We start from the raw sequence: 20,255 nt of genomic DNA, 5'->3' as shown, positions 1-20,255 counted from the left end.
GTTTTTGTTTTCTTGATGTCAAACAAAATACTAAAGGAGAGAGTCAAAATGACAGATTTTTTTACTAGTGGAAATTAATTTCTTTTTTTTTTTTTAAATTTTATTGGAAAGTCGGATATACAGAAAGGAGGAGAGACAGAGAGGAAGATCTTCCATCCTTTGATTCCACAAGCAGCAGCTATAACCAGAGTTGAGCTGATCCGAAGCCAGGAGCCCAGAGTCTCTTGCGGGTCTCCCACGCGGGTGCAGGGGCCCAAGGCTTTGGGCCATCCTCTACTGCTTTCCCAGGCCATAGGCAGGAAGCTGGATGGGAAGCAGGGCCGCCAGGATTAGAACCGGTGCCCATATGGGATCCTGGCGAGTGCAAGGCAAGGACTTTAGCCACCAGGCTACCATGCCAGGCCCAGAAATTAATTTCTGGCACGAACACTAAGCATAAGGTTACAAGTGATTATGTAACATTGACAACATTATTTTTTATTAAATATATTTTTATTTTGAATTTTGAATTATGTGGTGCAATTTCGCATAGGCTGGGATTCCCCCACCCCAAACTCCCACCCCCCTATCAGATTTTTCCCATTTTGTTAGAGTAGTGTATTCCTTCAAAAGGAATCATAATTCTGTCAGTTTCTTATTTAAGTGTACCTGACATTGCTGGTACGGACAATGTCAGACAGTCCAGCATCCCATTGTCTGCACATGTCCAACAGTTTCTTTGGGAATCCATCTTTTGTATTGACAACTTTGGAATTATGTAATACTAATATGTACTGATATGTAGTTCTATTAATGATGTAATTTTAGGTGAATATTATTTTAAAGCTTGGGAGATGTTCATTTTTACCAAGAAAAGACTATATTGAACATCAGGAATTAATCACTAAAGCTTGTACTACCTAATCATACAAAATTCAAGAAAATGAATTAGGAAGTGTATCAGAGTCACTGAAGACCTTTTGAAGTTGTTCACTTCTAATCAGTGGGCCTGCTAGTTTAGTAGCATAACATCAATCATAACCTTAACTAATTTTTGAAAAAGGAGATGGAATACCAATTCACAATTCAGTTATGAACTTTATTTAGGTTATTACTAGTGTGAGAAAAATCAAGATAAATGGGGTAGAATTAGATTAAGAGAGCCACACAAAATGAGCAGTGCTGTTGGAGAAACTTGCACAAACAGTGCCATTTGTTTATTTTTTTCCTTGTTATAGCCAGACCACTGCACATTACTGTGTAACAATACACAAAGATATGAACTTGCTGTTAAAATTTAGTTTACTTTTGATTCTTCATAATTTTATGTTTCATAACTTAAAGTTCTGTTTGTATTTGAATTTATTTTCTGTCCTTATTTATGTTTTAAGTTAACAGACAGCAAGTTTTTTGTGTTTAAATTCCTGAAACTGTTGTGATGGAATTGCAGTAATGTGTTATGGCTTGGGCCCCTCGCAGGAGTGTATCTCGCAGTCAGCAGTGAAAACAAAGTTTGAGCAGCACACTATCAGAGCTAAACAGATACTAGATACTGTGAAAAACATAATGGATTCAATAAACGTGGGAGCAGCAGAGAGAAGGTATGCATTGTTCATTTTATTGCAATAAAAAATGTTAGCTTTTTTGTGTCAGACTTGTTAAAACTAAAATTTTTCACACCAAAGTTAACAATGTGAATTTAACTGATGTTTGTTTTTTAAATGAATATTTGAAAGTATAAAGATAATCCTGAACAAATCATTTATATTCCTTGGATCTCAGTATTGCCCGGTATGATTTAATATTTGATACTGTTCAGTGGCTTTCAAGCATCTTTAAAGCAGTGGAAAGCGTCTGTTCTTCAAGCATAACTTGATGAAGAAGTGCAGAACTGGCATTCAGCCATGCCTCCTCCTTTGCTATATTCATACACTGATCACCTTGAAATTATTCTTTTATGCCATATGTGTGTGTTATCATCTGGTGAACAAATAAGGTAATAGTACCTACAAACCGAAACGTTGCTCTGGTAAATTATACCCTTATATGTCATACTGTACTGTATTATCTTATTCTGTTTGTTATTTTATCAATTGGAAATGAATACATCCAAGAGTCCACACTGTCTCAACAGACTTGGTGATTGAAACATAGATCAGGACGTCATCAGACATGACAGAAGGAGCCATGTTAAATCTCAGTTGGAAACAAATTACCAAATATTAAAGTCCAAATGTATTTTCCCTTGCTGGGAACAACATTCCCTCCTTTCCTATGTATTACATGATTTGGGTACTTTGTTCAAAACGCATCATGTGCAGAAGTAGATACCTGCTAACATGTAAAACCCAGAGCTAAGAAACTTAGGTTTGATTTCAGCCTCTGGATAATGAAGTTGGTTACTATAGAGTCCCTGTCAGCTCAGTTGCTTTATTATAATGCCCCAAATTTAGTTTAATGGACTGATCATTTTAATTTAAAAAATATGGGACATTATTGTTGGGTGTTTGGCTTGGTGGTTAAGATGCCCATGTCTCATACTGGGTTTGAAACCTGGCTCTGCTCTCGACTCCAGCTAACTGGTAACACAGACCCAGGGATGATGACTCAGTAGACTGGCTGCCTGTCACCCATGGGACAAGACTGCATTGAGTTCCTAACTCCTGGCTTTGGCCCCAGCCAGGGGCTGTTGAAGGCATTTGGGAGCAAACCAGTGAATGGGAGCTCTCTCTGCCTTTGAAATACATAAAGAATATGTAAAACTATATCTGCATCTATCTATATATGATGTTAAAGTAAAAGTAAATATGGCACAAAGAAGATATATTTGAATGTAGCTTACATAACCATAGCTATGTACATAACCATAGTTATGTAGCTTTTGCTAAAGATATTAAAAGGATCTCAGACTGGTGCAATAGCTCAACTGGCTAATCCTCTGCATTGCAGCTCCAACATTCCATATGGGTGCTGGTTCATGTCTTGGCTGCTCCACTTGCCATCTAACTCCCTATGTATGACCTGGGAAAGCAGTGGAGGATGGCTGCAAGCCTTGGGACCATGTACCGGCTTTGGAGACCTGGAAGAAGCTCCTGTCTCCTGGCTTTGAGTCAGCACCACTTCAGCTGTTGCAGCCATTTGAGGAGTGAACCAATGAGTGGAAAATCTTTCTGTTTCTCCTTCTCTGTGTAAATCTGCTTTTCCAGTAAAAATTTAAAAATATATATTATAAGGATCTTAAAATTTTGTTTTCCTGTGTTTACTAGGAATCAACAGATTTTTTTAAAGGTTTATTTATTTTTATTTGAGAGGCAGATTGACAGAGCGAAGGAGGTAGAGGAGAGAGATGTTTCATTCATTGTTTCACTTGCCAAATGATCATAGTGGCAGAGCTGAGATGATCTAGAGCCAGGAGCCTGGAGCTGCTTTTGAGTCTCCCATGTAGGTGCAATGCCCAAGTGCTTAAACATCCTCTGCTGCTTTCCCAGGTCTTAGCAGGGAGCTGGATGCGAAGTGGAACAGCCAGGATGAGAAACCAGTGTTTATATGGGGTGCTGGCACTGCAGGCTGAGAACTGTGGTGTTACACTGGCACACTGGCCTGACCAGCAAACTTTGTAAAAAGAAGTTAGTAAATTTAGGCTTTGAGAATCATACTGTCTCTTTTGCAGCTTTAGAGCAAAAATTACCTGCCTTAGATAGTGAATAAATACTTGTGGCTGTTCCAAGAAAAACTTAATAAAAACTGGAAGCTGGCTGAATTTGACTTTTTGGGGTACCATTTGCTAGCCCCTATTTAACTGTCATTAAAATATTTGAATTCTGTTGGTATTCAGGATTTCTTTTTTCTTATGTCCTACTAATAGTTGGTTCAATACATTTAACGTGAGTCATTGCTTGATTGTTTTGGGACATTAATATGCCCTGAACATTGATTACTCTCCATACCATAATAGAGTTTATTCCCTGGAAGAGAGGGAAGATCAGATTGATAGACTGGACTTCATACGGAACCAGATGAACCTTTTGACATTGGATGTTAAGAAAAAAATTAAGGAGGTTACTGAAGAGGTGGCAAATAAAGTGAGTGACAGTAACTTCATTCTTAAAGTATTTGAAAATGCAAACAGTTTTTGACTTTTATAAATGTTATTCCTTAGCTTAGAGGAATATTTTTAAGATTTTTATATTTTCAGGTTTCCTGTGCAATGACAGATGAAATTTGTCGGCTGTCTGTCTTGGTTGATGAATTTTGTTCTGAGTTTCATCCTACTCCAAGTGTGTTGAAAGTGTATAAAAGTGTAAGTTAAATATACTGAGGGGTGGACATTGTGATTCAGCAAGTTTCCCTGGAGAAGAAATAATGTAGACATGTGCTGTTGTTAACAGGAGTTGAATAAGCACATAGAGGATGGTATGGGAAGAAATTTGGCTGACCGGTGCACCAGTGAAGTTAATGCCTCAATGCTGCAATCCCAGCAGGAAATTATTGGTAATATTTATGCCTGCACATAGTGTGAGAGTGTTGGTCTGCTTTCTGTTGTCTGTTTCATAGAAGATAAAAACATTTTTTTTCTATTTGTTAAAATAAATGTCATCATTTTGTTTTCTCTAGAAAATTTAAAGCCTTTGCTTCCAGCTGGTATACAGAATAATCTACATACACTGGTCCCATGTAAGAAATTTGATCTCAGCTATGACCTGAATTGCCACAAATTATGTTCCGATTTTCAAGAGGATATTGTATTCCATTTTTCTCTGGGCTGGTCTTCCCTTGTACATCGATTCCTTGGCCATACAAATGCACAGAGGGTGCTCCTGGGATTATCAGAGCCTATCTTTCAGGTATTGAGCTTGATTCTTCCAGTTGGAACTCTCCATTTTTTTTTTTCTTTTTTGATTTTTCTAATGTAACTAACTTTACCAAATCTATACATTTATTTGTAAGCAGGTGTCTGTTTCCTGTTTCTGTGTTAGGTATACCATGCAAAAGGGAAGGCCCACCTGAAAGGTTTTTATCCAATATTATTTTAGGTGGTTCCACATTCATTTTTTGACACTGTATTCTATTTTTAAAAATTTTGGTTTTTAGAGTTCAGATAACTTAGAATAAATGCAGTTGTTTTACACAAAAAAAGATAAAACCAGCACAATTTTTACATTCTGTGAACCCAAAACGACCCTTATGACCATTTGTAGGTAATCATCATCCCTGTCTCCACTCCCGCCACATAGCTACCTTTGTTTATATTTATATATACATACTTGTTTGAAGAGAGAGACATCTTCCATCTACTGGTTTACTCCCCAGGTGGCTACAGTGGTTAGGGCTGAAGCCAAGAGCTTCCTCTGGATCTCCCACAGGAGTGCCAGGCACGGCCTAAACATTTTGGCCGTATACCACTATTTCCCAGGTATATTAGCAGGGAGCTATGTAGGAAGTAGAGCTGCAGAACATGAACTGTCACCCAGATGGGAAGCTAATGCAGTAGGCATTGCTTAACCTGGTACACCATGATGCCAACACCTGCATTTGTCCTTTCTGAACATTTCCTGTAAATGGGATTACATAAAAATATGGCCTGGGCTGGTGTGCTGCTGCCTGGGATGCCTGGCTGCTCTACTTCAATCCAGTTCAGTGCTAATGCTCCTGGGGATGCAGCAGAGGTTGGGCCAAGTACCGGAGCACCCGGACCCATGTGGGGGATCCGGAAAAAGCTCCTGGCTTCAGCCTGCCCCAACCCCAGCTGTTGTGGTCATTTGGGAAGCAGGCCAGCAGATGAAAGAGCTGTTTCTGTGGCTCTTCCTCTCTTTTTTGCAACTCTGCCTTTCAAATAAGTAAAACATGAATCTTCTGTGGTTGACTTTAGGGTTTATCCTTAAGGTGTTGGTGTCTCCCTATTTTATTCCTTCCTATGGTCAAGTAATATTTTGTTAGAGAAAAAACATTGATCTGTTCATCAATTGGACACTTGGGTTTTTATTTTCTATTATGAATACTGCTGTGAACATTTATGTTTCTGGTTTTATAAACACTTTATTTTTCTTGAAGATGTACATTCTAGTTAATATTTCTTCTATCGGATATGTGATTTCCAAATATATTTTTAAAGTCTGAACTTGTCCTTCTGTTTTCCTTGCTGTAATGTGAAATTTAAAAGGTACCTGTTTTTAACAAAAATAGTCTTACTTTTTGATTTCTAAAAAATTGTGCTTTTGATATGAGACTTTCAAAAATGGCTCTAATTCCTGAGAGTTGAGGGTCCAGTTAAAAATTTAGCCTAGTGTGTGTAATATAAAAGTTATTGTTTGGCAGGACTAATTGTTAGAACAGTTTTTAATTGTTTTATTTTCTTGTATATTTATGACATAGTCATTATTTTGTACATAGATTTACTAGTAATTTTGCAGAAATATAGAAAAATTTTATAGGTATAAGAAATATGTAAGTATTTCACTTACAGTTAAATGTACTAAGCTTTTTCTCCTGCAAATTGATTAGCTCCCTAGGTCTTTGGCTTCTACTCCCACTGCTCCCGCCAATCCAGCAGTGCCAGATAATGCGTCGCAGGAAGAGCTCATGGTGACCTTAATAACAGCATTAGCTTCTCTCACGTCCAGAACGTCCATGGGCATCATTGTCATCGGAGGAGTGGTAAGAAACACTAGTACAATTACAACTGAAATGTCCGTAAAGGTGCCTGTTAGCTCACAAAAGGTATATTTGTTTTTATTTCTAGTAAGGATCTTTAAAGTGATACGAAACTGTTACAAGTAGTAAATTCAGAAGTTTGATTTTAGATTTTAATACATTCATATCTGTGAGTATACATGTATCTTTAGAAATACCACCAGCTATCTAGTTTTTAAAACTACCTCTTAATTACTTCCTTGTACATTGGAGTAACATAAAAGGACTAAGTGTCCCATTTAGCTTTCTCTGAATGTCAGGGCAATGCATCTGAAAGTATTAAATATTAGTTTATTTATTGTTGCATTTATTTTTATTTATTTGAAAGGCAGAATGCCAAAGTTCTGTCGAGTATTGCACTAGCCAGTGCGTGAAACAAGCAGGGATGAGCCAGGTCAAACTAGGAACCTAGAACTCAAGCCCAGTTCCCGATGTGGTGGCAAGACCCAAATAGCTGCAGTAGCACCAGTGCCTCCCAGGATGTCCATTTGCAGGAAGCTAGAACAGCGCTGAGCCAGGATTAGAGCCTAGGCGCCCTGAGAGGGGATGCAGGGACCGTATTAGGGCTGTATTGTGGGGTAGCCCAAGGTGCAGGCTTCCTACATAGCACCGCTTTGAGACTGGCAGCCCTCTACTAGTGTGCCCAGGGAAGCAGTAGAAGATGGTCCACATGTCTGGGCCCCTGCACCCATGTGGGAATGCTGGATGGCGTTGTAAGTTCCTGCTGTCGGCCTGACCCAGCCCCGTCATTGCAGCCATTTGGAGGAATGAACCAGGAGAGGGGAGATCTCTCATCCTGTCTCATCTCTCTGTAACTCTTTCAAATAAATCTTTTCTTAAATATTTATTTTTATTGGAAATGCAGATTAGATTTATGGAGAGGAGAGACAAAAAGATCCTCCATCCACTGGCTTACTCCCTAAGTGACCACAACAGCTGGGTCTGAGTTGGTTGGAAGCCAGGAGCCCTGAACTTCTTCTGGGTCTCCCACCTGGGTGCAGGGTCCCAAGGCCTTGAGCCATCCTCATCTGCTTTCCCAGGCCACAAGCAGAGAGCTGGATGGGAAATGGAGCAGCCGGGTCACGAACTATATTACTCCTATATCAAATCGTGGGCATGCAAGGTGAGGATTTAGCTGCTGAGCCATCATGTCAGACCTAAATCTTAAAATTTTTTTCATATTACTGACATCTTAAAAATGTTTTGATTTGGAAACCTCTGAACTAAAAATTTTTCTTGTTTTGAGATGCCTTAAATCAACAGACCTGACAGGTTATGAAAGTTCTTTCCTGGTACTTATGTGCTGAGGCGGATTCTTTTTCAGCCTGATTGAATTTTGAATAACTAAGATTTTCTCACTGAGAATGAATATATATTTTTAGAAAATATAATTGACCAGGGCCCGGCGCAGTGGCCTAGTGGCTAAAGTCCTCACCTTGAAGACACCAGGACTCCATATGGGCACTGGTTCTAATCCCAGCAGCTCCACTTCCCATCCAGCTCCCTGTTTGTGGCCTGGGAAAGCAACAAAGGATGGCCCAAGGCCTTGGGACACTGCACCAGTGTGGGAGACCTGGAAGAGCTCCTGGCTCCTGGCTTCGGATTAGCTCAGCTCCAGCCGTTGCGGTCACTTGGGGAGTGAATTATTGGACGGAAGATCTTCCTCTCTGTCTCTCCTCCTCTGTATATGACTTTGCAATAAAAATAAATAAGTCTTTAAAAAAGAAAGAAAGGAAATATAACTGACTGGAGACCTACCAGGAAGGGTAGGCACTTGATGCTAGCGGGACTGAAATGCCATTTAGCTGTCCTTCATCCAAAATCACAGTGCCTGGGTTGAGTCCTGGCTCCTCAGCTTCTGATCCAGCTGCTTTCTAAGGCACCTGGAAAGGAAGCAAATATGGCCCGAGCGGTTGGGTTCCTGCTACCCAGGTAGGAGAACAGAATGGAGTTTCTGGCTGCTGGCTCTGGGCTGGTTCAGACCTAGCAGCTTTGGTAATTTGGGGATTAGATAGTGGGTGAGAAATCTCAATCTTCCTGCCTCTTCCCAGCCCGTACTGCTTTTTTTCTTGTTTTCTTTTTATTTCTCCTTTTTTTTTTTTAGATTTATTTCCTTTTATTTGAACTGCAGAGTTAGAGATACAGGGCTTCCTCGTGGTGGTTCCGTAAATGGTTGCAATGGCTAGGGCTGGGCCGGCCAAAGTCGGGAGCCAGAGCTTCTTCCAGGTCTCCTGTACGGGTGCAAGTGCCCAAGGATAAGGATTTGGACAATATTCTTTGCCGTTTTCCCTGGTAAACTTGTAGGAAGCTGGATGGATTAGAAAAGGGGTAGATGGGAACCAAACCAGGGCCCATATGGGATGTTGGCATCATGGTGACATTTTTAACCAGCTATGTCACAGTGCCAGTTGCACTCTTTCAAAAAAAAAAAATAAATGCACATTTTTTTAATTTGACATTTGCCAGTCAATTTTAATGTACACTACCCCCACAGCACCAAAATTCTGATACTGGGACAGGCATTTGGAACAGTAGTGAGGACACTGTGGCACCATGTTTCCTACAGAAGTGCCTGGATTTCCGTTCTGGCTCCGCTCTAAATTCCAGCTTCCCACCAATGCACACCCCAAGACAGCGGGTGTGATCAAAGCAGCTATGTCACGGCCGCCTGGTGGAGACCTCGGCTAAAGTGCAGGCTTCTGACTTCGGCCTGCCCTGTACCAGCTGGTATGCACATGCGGAATAAACAAGCAAATGCAAACCTCCATGTGGTTGTTTCTGTCCCTTTGTCTTTCAAATAAAATAAAAATTTATCAAGAGTTACAATACCTTTTAGAACATCTTATTTGAAAGAGGGAGGGAGAGGGGAAGACACAGATTTTCCATGTGCTGGTTCACTCCCTAAGTTGCTTCATCAGCTGGGTCTCCTTCCAGGTCTTCCTGGTGGCTGGCGGGGCCCAAGCACTTGTGTCGTCATCTGCTGCTTGCCCCGGGAATATTGACTGGAAGCAGAGCAGCTGATCTTGAACCAGTGCTTGGATGGGATGTTGGTGTCACTGGCTACGGCTTAACTTGTTGTGCCACAACACTGACCCGCTACACATTGCCTTTTTGTTTAAGATTTATTTATTTATTGGAAAGGCATATTTACAGAGAGAAGGAGAGATAAAGATGTTTCATTTGTGGTTCACTCCTCAAGTGGCCACAATGCCCGGAGCTGAGCCCATCTAAAGCCAGGAGCCCTGAATCGCCTCAGGGTCTCCCACACAGGTGCAGAGTCCCAAGGCTTTGGGCCGTCCTCCACTGCTTTCCCAGGCCACAGGCAGGGAGCTGGAAGGGAAGTGGAGCATCCAGGATATGAACTGGTGCCTGTATGGGATCCCGGGGCATGTACAAGGCGAGGACTTTAGCCACTAGGCTATCACGCCAGGCCCTACAGAGTACCTTTAAATGTATTTCTGATTGTTGTTGCTTTTTTTATTTATTATCTCAGAGTAAGCTATGCCTTTATCTTACAGATTTGGAAAGCTGTAGGCTGGAAGCTCATCTCTGTTTCCTTAAGTATGTATGGAGCTCTGTATCTTTATGAGAGGCTGGCCTGGACCACCCGCGCCAAGGAGAGGGCCTTCAAACAGCAGTTTGTGAACTATGCAACTGAAAAACTGCAGATGATCGTCAGCTTCACGAGTGCCAACTGCAGCCATCAAGTACAGCAGTGAGTGCCAGCCTGTGGGGAGATTTATTTTTATTGTTGCAGTCCCAGTTTGTACATTTTAAAGTTATTTCCTAGATCTCAAGGGAATTTTATCATAACATACTAAATATGTAGGTATACACAGTTTCATACATCTGTTTATCTGAGTATCTGTTTCACTAGTTTAGTAATTATTAAAAATACACACACTGTTCTATTGAAAGCAGAACTTAAAATTTCCCTGAAGTCGAGATCACTGCAATTTAATGAACATAATAGTAATCATAGTACAAAGTCAAAATGGTAATCCAGTGGAAACATGAACGCATCCTAACTGCGTGGTGCTCTAGCAGTTGCTTAGGCTAAACGATAACGAGGAAGATGACTTCATGCTTCGTTTGTGTGACACTGGAATTTGGTGGAGTGGGAGAAAATGGGGAGCAGGAAGCACGAGCAGTGAAGGTCCAGGAGCGCAGCTGCGGGGAGTCAGTGCTGACCATGGTCTGGAGGCACGCACACGCCAGTCATGTTTTCTGTCGTAAAAGTATGTTACATGATGCTTTTCAAAGATAACACGAGCCAGAAATCAAATCGAATGGAACTCTACTAGAAACGTGGCCAAATTTCACTGTGTTAATGTATTTTTGCCTGTGTCACTGGAGTTCCTGCAGTTCCTTTCTACACTGTTCTTGAAAGTTTACCAGGGTTTAAGTAATGTTTATGCTTCTGAAGAAAAATACTCCTCTGCCTTTTCTTTTTTAAATCATTTTTTAAAGATTTATTTATTTTTTGGGCCCGACGGCATGGCCGAGCGGCTAAAGTTCTCACCTTGAATGCCCCGGGATCCCACATGGGTGCCGGTTCTGGTCCCAGCTGCTCCACTTCCCATCCAGCTCCCTGCCTGTGGCCTGGGGAGGCAGTCGAGGATGGCCCAAGGCTTTGGGACCCTGCACCTGCGTGGGAGACTTGGAGGAAGTTCCTGGCTCCTGGTTCCTGATCTGACTTTGTAATAAAAATGAATAAATCTTAAAAAAAAAAAAAGATTTATTCACTTTTCTGAAAAGGATGATTTACAGAGATAAAGAGAGAAAGAGCCTCCTGCCACTGGTTCAGTCCTAATATGGCCAAGATGGCCGATGCTGCACCGATCCAGAGCCAGGAGCTCCTTCTGGGTCTCCCATGTGGGTGCAGGGTCCCAAGGCTTTGGGCCATTCTAGATTGCTTTCTCAGGCCACAAGCAAGGAGCTGGATGGGGGAAGTGGAATAGCTGGGACATGAACGGGCGCCCGTATGGGATCCCTGCACCTGCAAGGATTTAAACCACTGAGCCATCTTGCTAGGCCCACCTATCTGCATTCTCATGCCTCATTCATGTTTACATCCATACAGAAGAGGTAATATTACCTCATTACCTATTAGGCATTTGTCTTTTTTTTTTTAATATTAATTTTTATCCAAAAGGCAGATTTAGAGAGAGAGGAGAGGCAGAGAGAGGTCCTCCATCCACTGGATCATTCCCCAAAAGGCCGCAAAAGCCAGAGCTCAACCAGTCTAACGCCAGGAACCTGTAGTTTCCTCCATGTCTCCCAGGTGGATGCTGGGACCCATGGGCATAAGCCATCCTCTGCTGCTCTCCCAGACCATAAGTCTGGAACTGGATCGAAGGTAGAGCAGCTGGGACTTGATGTGGTGTCCATACGGGATGCTGGCGCCACAGGCTAAGGCTCAGCCTAGCACACCACTGCCCTGACCCAGGCATCTGTATTTGGGACGAGACAAAATCAAGCTTACAAGAATGTCATGCCCTCTCTAACAGTCTTTGCGATTCTGTTTTAAAATTCAGTGTTCTTTTAATAGAAAGTTTACATTAAGGCTCATTTGTGATTGCTAATGTTATTTTAAGGGAAATGGCTACCACTTTTGCTCGCCTGTGCCAACAAGTTGATATTACTCAAAGACATCTGGAAGAAGAAATTGCTAGATTATCCAAAGAAGTAGATCAGCTGGAGAAAATCCAAAACAATTCAAAGCTTTTAAGGTATTTAAATTTTTTTCCTTCAGTGATACAAAGATTTATTTATCAACTGCTAAAAGATAATTGAAATTTAAATAATAGAAATTGAGTTTAAAGGCCTATATGACCAACACCCATAGCTTTTTTTTCTCATGGGGATTGTTGGGTGTTCTTAAAACTGAAGAAATGAAAGCAAAACAAAGATTTCCTAATGAAATGTGAATTTCTGGCTCAATATTCAAGATTCTTTGGGTCTAATAAAATGGGAGGTGGAATAAGACTGGATGTGTCACCCCTCAAGTTTTTACTTAGCTGTTCTTCTTTCAGCTTTCTGGTTTGCCACGTGTGGAAAAACGGTTGAGCATCCCTTCATCTCTGCTGTTAGAACGAAGCACATTCTTTTTTTGGTGGGGTGGGGGCAGAGGGGATTGTTTAAAGATGAACTATGGGGGCTGGCTTTTTTTTTATGTTTGCATAGTTGGTAAGGATGCATGCTCATGAGGACCACTGATTAGGATGGGGTGGGTCAAGGCATGGGGCAAGTGGCTAGAACAAACATTGCCAGTTTTCCCTTTTTCTGCCTTTTCTCCTGTATCTAGGTTGGGGGAGGGAGGGAGGGAGGAGAGTGCTACTTCCATCTGAAGGCCAGTTTTGTGGCCTAGTGTGAAGCTGCTCCCTGCAACACCAGCATCCCACGTGTGGAAAGGTTTGCTCATGTTCTGGGGACGCGGTGAAAAATGGCCCGAGTCCATGGACTCCTGTACCTATGTTGGAGACCTGGAAGAAGCTCCTGGCCCAGCTCTCGCTGCTGGGACTGTTTGGGGAGTGAACCAGGGAAGGAAGATCCCGCGTTGTAACTGTACCTTGCTAATTAAGAACCATCTGCTGGTTCATTCCCCAAATTACTGGGCTGCTGGTGCATTAGGGAGCTGGATGTGGAGTGGCCCACTCAAACCCGCACCCATATTGGATGTTGGTGTCACATGCAGAGGCCCCAGGTGTTCTGTTTTCTCATTCCCCTTTCACATCTACCAGCCTCTTTGCATATATATATATATATATATATATATATATATATATATTTATGTATCTAAGTAACATTATGTATTCTCTATATTTGATCATTTTGAAAGATAATCATGATCATGTGACTTATGATTTAGCTATCTTCTGTTTACCAGAAAGCCACAGGAGCACATATGATAAACATTCTGAAAGGGTTGGTGGTTGAATTTGAGTTCAGTTTTCTAGAGCAGAAGGAATGCATTTTCTGACCTTTGTGATCACCATTTTTTTTTAATTAGAAATAAAGCTGTTCAACTTGAAAATGAACTTGAGAATTTTACTAAGAAGTTTCTACATTCAAGTAATGAAGAAGAATCTTAATAGATTGCTTTGGTGTGACCATCACAGCAAATGGAACTTGGAAGAGGGGGAGTTATTTTTATGAAATAATTTAAAACATGAATTACACTAATTGTATCTAAATAGCAAATGCCTACATAGACTCTAGAAATGATCTTAGGGTATTTGCATTTCTGAAGAGTGTTTGGGCGTCTTTAGTTTTGATTTGGGTAAGGAAAGGCTAAGTCATTTGTGTTAAAATAATAAATTAGTTAAAATTAACAGACCATCTGTGTGACCCCTGAGGGGTGGGGCCTTGAGCTCTTAACAGGGCTTTCTTTGTTTTTGACTCTGAATAACTCTGCTTCCTGGCATCCAGGAGTTAGAGTGAGCCTTTCATCTTTCTCAAAACTGGTTTTTGATGCTGTTTTGTACACTGCATTGCTCAGACTGTGAAGGAGTGTGAGATGGTGTTGACTACATCAGTTTTGCAGGTTACAAGCACTTCTGTTGTGGCAGGTATGTAGACCACTAAGAAATACCATTTTTACTCCTTGTTTATTCCCATTAAAAATGATATAAAACAGTATAAGGGTTTGTTGTTATAACTGGTAATTTATAAAAGTATTTTAATATAAGCAATTTTTTGACCTGTTTCTAAAGAAGCACTTGTTTCGCTCCAGTTATGCTTCCTGTGAGGAGAGTTTATCAGATTTAGAAGTAAAATTGGAAACGGAAGAGACAGCCAAGGACTAAGGAGGGCTGAGTTTTGGATCATAGTGGTGATGTGTAAACATTCTTCAGGCATCTGTGTAAGTTATTGCTGCATTGTCCACCATTGGAGGCTTTTACTTGTATGAATTTTTCAGGGCTACATTAAAAATGATTATACATTTTACCTCAGTGAAGCTTGTGAGTTCAAGTATCTTATTGCTTATATATTGATAAAACATGAATCTGAAGAAAATACTGAAAAAAATGACATTCTAGCTCCTTGTTGTACAAATAATAGACTCACTAGATCAGCACCACCCAGGCACTTAATGGAAATACATAGTACATTTGGCCAAGTACAGGTTATGCTGGAGGACAAAATTTCAAGTTTTTTTTTAAATACTACTTTTTCTGTATCTCCTGGATGCCAGTGAGTCTTTTTAAGAACAGGTACAACTTTTATAGATATTTTAAGAAGAAATAACTAGTTAGGCCATATAAATGTCTGTTAAACATACCTGTTTTATATAAATCAGACACTAGAAGACAATATAAAAATCCCACTACAAATGAATATAATTTTTACCTTTTTCTCATCAACAAATTGAATTAGGTGACATTGTAGGAAAAACAGCGTCTCAAACTGGGTACTGCTGATTTAAGTTAGAGATTCAAGCCCTTAACCTTTTTACTAACCCTTTACCAAAGTAAACTTTTAAAGTCACATAATGGTGTCATATTACATTAAATGTGGTGGTTTGGACTCAAAAGTTTGGTCCGTGGATTATCCTACCTGTATCACTTCTAAGAGAAATGTAGGCTCTGAATGGTTTCAGCCCAGACCTTCAGAATCAGAGATGCTAAACAGTGTGCTGCTCTGAGCTTTCCAGCTGATCTGACACATCCTGAAATGTGCTTACTGCTGTGGTGGCGCTGTGGATAGCGCGTTCTTCACTAGTGCGAATGTTATGCCGCCTGATCAAGTTTGAAAATGTATGAATGTTGGAAATGGAACACTCAGACACTGCTGCCCAGTTCCTGTGGCTGGACAGATGTATTCACCAGGCCACCAGAGATTATGTAATTATAAGCTATAGAAACATATGCTTTATTGTTTACTATTTCTGTAGGATTATTTATACACTTTGTATAATCTTAACATTTTACAAAACATTTTCTAAGTATGCAATATTACAAGGTGAAAATAAAACCTATTTGCCTAATACTTGATAAATTTTGTATTTCTGGTAGAATTTAGTGAGTTGTACTCTCTTAATCACTTAGAATAGGCAAATAAAGTGAGTTGACTTACTCATAGGATTGTGTTACTGCTGCTGGGAGCACCTAGCAATGTACTGAAAGGGTAAGTAAAAGTTGCACGTATCAATTCTTAGGATACTAACAGGCCACCACTGGATGAACATTTGAGAGTACATATCTAGTTCTCTTCATAGAAATGCAACATCATCTGAGATGTCATGAATTTTCTCCCCTAAGATTGTAACAGATGAACATAAGAATTTTTTAACAATACTGTAAGCAGAACTGGCTGTAAGAGAACTATGGGGAAGAAACATTTTACTTTTTAATGAAAATCTGTAGCTTTCTAATGTTGAGATGGGCCAGGTCACAGCAAGGATGATATTGCTCTGGATGCTGGCATGCGTAGCAGAGTGCCTAGGTCAAGTCCTAGCTCTCCTTCCAACTTCCCCTTTCTGCTGCTGTGTACCCAGCGTCAGCACGTGACGGTTCAAGTTCCTGCCAGCCACGTGCGACAGATTCAGTTCCCAGCTTCTGGCGTGGCCCAGCCATTGATATCACAGACATTATGGGAAGTGAACCAGTGAATGGAAGATTTCTCTTAAACAGGATGAAAATAAAAAACTTAAAAATAATATGCTATAAGTTTGTAGTCTGAAAGGATGGATTAGTAATACTCCAGACTGTTCTTTGCTTACAGTTGCTCATGAAAAAAATTGAAGATGTTTAGATAAAGGAATTGGGGACTAAGTATGAAACACTGAGCATGAATTTAGCTTTTGACTTAATATGATTTGTTTTAAAGACTAAGATGGACAACAGTCACGTTAAGAGCATTTTATTGATTACAATATCAGTTCACAGCAACATTTCACAAAGTAACTGTACAAATGAACCGATCACTGTAAAAGATTGAAGAATACTGTTAATCATAGTACGAGTCTGTATTGTATGGTTTAAAGTCTTTATTCACTGTCAGTTGGCCATAAGCATGCTGAAATCATTCTAGGTGAAGAAAAAACACTTTTCAAAATGCTGAAAACACTGCAATGAACTTTAATAGCACTTAAATGTGGACGCCTTTGGATAAGGAAATGCCAAGTGTTCAGAGACCTCTTTGAAAAGAGAAAAATAGAAGCACCATTATGTAAGAACAAGACAAATACCAGTTGATCACTGAAGCTCAATCATATCAATAAATATGTAAGATTTTGTTGGGTACATCTAAAACCAGTTGAAATGCATTAGCAATTTTAAGAAAACTAACTTTTAGGAAATCTGAAAGGCTAACATTTGCTTAATACAATGTGTACTATCAGCCTGTGATTAATAATTTAGTTTTTAAAAGAATGCTAGCTTAACTATTCAATCTCATTTTAATGAATACTTACTGTCACCAGTACTTATAAATGTAGCACTGAATTTGAAGCAACTCAGCATGATCAGTGGGAGAAAAACTGATACTCTGAAATGTAGTTCATATTCTACTTAATCCAATTTCAAATGCCACATTTTTCATTATGCTGTTATACGGAAGATGGTTTAGCTTGTGGCTGCTCTCTGATAATTGTACTGGGGGTTAAGAAAGTTTAAACTGCTGCTGTCTACCATGGCAAAAGGGAAAAGAGAAGCTGAATGGAATACTTAATTCTTTTTTTTAAATGGAAAGTCACATATACAGAGAAAGAGACGGGAAGATCTTCCATCCAACAATTCACTTCCCAAGTGGCCACAACTGCCAGAGCTGGGCCAATCAGAACCTCTTCCGGGTCTCCCATGTGGGTGCAGGGTCCCAAAGCTTTAAGGCCATCTTCGACTGCTTTCCCAGGCCTCAAGCAGGAAGCTGGATGGGAAGCAGGGCCACTGGAATTATAACTGGTGCCATATGGGCTCCCAGCTAAGGCAAGGTGAGGACTTTAGCCACTAAGGCTACCCCGCCGAGCCCAGAATACATAAATTTAAGAAGTTTCTAAGCATCTTGATTCAGACCCTGAAGGTCCTAGAAAGAACACCTTCACTGTTAGATATAATCAATTTGTTACACAAACAGAAAATTATTCAGTTGTATTAGGTTAAATCAGATGTTCACATTATAGCATCAGTTTCTCTAATGTCAATGAAATCAGAATTGTCGGAGGAGCTCTGTTGTGTAATATTTGCACACACCTTTTAGCAAACAGAAAATCTTTTGTCACTGGAGAAAATGTTTTTCTTCTAATAGGTAGGTTAACTTTAAAAGTTCTTTAACTTCCACCGACATCTTGTACTTCAAGAAGTCATGCATTAAGCAGTTCATCTGTGTCTAAAGAATTACCTACTAGCTCTCCTGTTCAATTACTAGTTCCAAGTGCTCTTTGTTTTTATTAACATATTGTATGAAGTCATAATTAAACATCTGAGCTGCAGATGGGCCTTCCATAATTAGTCTAAATGTTTAACAGCAGAGTTGGCAAAAGTGAGGCCTACCCATAGAAGCAGAGGAGTTACCCTGTTGATAGCAAGAACTGCTTTCTTGATCAGGCTTTTTTTTAAAAATGTTTTTTTTGGACCAGAAAGGGACCATGTTGATTTAGAACAGAATATATGCCTTTATAATACTCCTGCAAAATCTCAAACTATTTGTTATGAAATGGAATCTACAAATCAGTCTGCTCCGGGATGTAATATTTCAATATTTCTTACAAGAAAGATTATTGGACACCAACCAAACTGATATTCTTGATGCACACTAAGACCCAAACTCTACAGTGTTCCCCAAAATTACACACTTCAAGTGATTCGGAAGAAGTCATGCACAAGATTGGCTGACCATCGTGACCAGCAAGCTTGTTCAGCACTGGTCCTCACAGCACTGGGAAGCAAAGGTCTAACTGCCAAAGGAATTAGTACAGCAATGGGGTCCCTTTTCCACTGTTTGCTCATGTGTAAAATTATTCACAGTGTCCCACAATTACTAGATTTCATTTGTCCACTGTTATTTTAGAAACTGCTTTACATTCCTCTCTGGAAACAAACACCATTTATTGTTTTCTCCATGACTCATTGACAATGCATAGTTTTTTGACCAAAGTATCATGTTATTATGATAACTAGAGAAGATGCTCTCATATATAAGCTTATTATTATTATTATTTCACAAGTAACAAGTGTTTTTTGAATAGGATTTTGGAACAAATTGCTGAAATTCACAGCAGCCTTTGGCCACCACCGTCCCCTTTTTGGAAAGTGTGTGTCCCTTTACAATATTCTTGCCTTACCTCAAAGTGCTGCTTTTTATGAAGTGATATAATAGTCCACAAATAAACATTAACAGCAACATTCATAGTTATCTTTGCCACAATATAAATATACATTCACACCTGCCATTTACAACATTCTGTTTTGGTCCTACATCCTAATTTGCCTTTATCCATTTTATGCTCTAGTACCAATTTGACCTTGATAAAACTTAAACTGACTTCATTTGGTGCAAGTATTAGCACACTACAAATACAAAATGAAGACAGGTAAAGAATTATGGCTAACAGACCTATCTGAGTAATAATTTACAGTTTATTAAGTTACAAGCTGCATTTCTGCATCCCAGAATATCCTATAGCTAGTATAACAGTCTTATATTATCAGTCATTTAAATGTATTTGTACAAGCAAACCCAACATAACAAGTCTCTTTGTGTCTAATTTGGGGGGCAGGAGTCACTCTGACCACCGACGACATAGTGCTCGTGTGCTCCTCTGACTTCCTAAATATGGGGTCGTTCAGATCTGGTTATTGTTTGAAGCGGAACCACTTAGAAACCAGTAAGTTTGTGCTTAAGGAATACAGAAGAGTAAAAAGCTTAACTGTTTCACTTGAAGAAATTGGAAAACCTTTACATCAGTTCAGATTTTATAGTACATAAACAATACTCAGAAACCCACCTTAACAATTACACAACAGCCGTACCAACAATTTGTTAGATTTTTACGTCTTTTAAAAATCTAAGACCGTCAACACCCCACTTTCCTATCTAGATTTATGCTGGCAGAGAACACTGGGGGAAATTCTTCAGATACAGGGACAATCCATATATTTATCAAACTTCTGAGCTATAAATATTTTCTACACACTTAATTCTGGAAAACCAAATCAGTAGGGAATCCAGCTATGTAGAGTGCTGGTCAGTCAACTGATCATAACTAGTCTTCTAAACAAGGATTACTGAGGTACTATCAACTACTTTTATTCACATAATACTTAGTTAAGCTTTTTGTATGTATTTAAAATATCTGTGAAATCTTAAATCTCTGGCCTTTGGATTATCTGTCCCCTGAAAAAATTAAAAATGAGCTCTTTAAACTGAGTATGGCACAGGAGGCGAGAGGATGGCCGGCCTCCCCTGTGGGCACTCAGCCAGCAACCAGGGTCTCAGGAAGGTCAGGGGCGCTGCATACGAGCACACACACCGAGCATCATCTACTCAAATGGTTCTTCTGTTACAAAACTTTAAAAAAAAATGTAGTTCATGGAAAAGGAAAACACAATGATATGCTGCAAAAATGCATACACTCTGTTCTACAC

General features: G+C 39.8%; 1 protein-coding gene across 4 annotated transcripts in view; it reads left to right on the top strand.

Annotated features, from left to right (window-relative positions):
* MFN1 (mitofusin 1) overlaps window positions 1–14,357 on the top strand; it is a 42,430-nt gene extending 28,073 nt beyond the window's left edge. For all 4 annotated transcript variants that reach the window (XM_058661067.1, XM_004591326.3, XM_058661066.1 and 1 more), the window contains exons 10-18: window positions 1,459–1,580; window positions 3,935–4,061; window positions 4,175–4,279; window positions 4,368–4,470; window positions 4,594–4,823; window positions 6,481–6,633; window positions 10,188–10,384; window positions 12,267–12,401; window positions 13,682–14,357. In XM_058661067.1, coding sequence (XP_058517050.1) covers window positions 1,459–1,580; window positions 3,935–4,061; window positions 4,175–4,279; window positions 4,368–4,470; window positions 4,594–4,823; window positions 6,481–6,633; window positions 10,188–10,384; window positions 12,267–12,401; window positions 13,682–13,763 — 1,254 coding nt within the window. In that variant the 3' untranslated portion in view covers window positions 13,764–14,357. The remainder of the gene's footprint in view (window positions 1–1,458; window positions 1,581–3,934; window positions 4,062–4,174; window positions 4,280–4,367; window positions 4,471–4,593; window positions 4,824–6,480; window positions 6,634–10,187; window positions 10,385–12,266; window positions 12,402–13,681) is intronic.
* Window positions 14,358–20,255: the final 5,898 nt, after the last annotated feature.

Source organism: Ochotona princeps, chromosome 3 (assembly GCF_030435755.1).
Source record: "Ochotona princeps isolate mOchPri1 chromosome 3, mOchPri1.hap1, whole genome shotgun sequence".
Taxonomy (NCBI): Eukaryota; Metazoa; Chordata; class Mammalia; order Lagomorpha; family Ochotonidae; genus Ochotona; species Ochotona princeps.
Note: the sequence above shows the minus strand (reverse complement) of the source record. Positions and strands in the feature narration are given on the sequence as shown.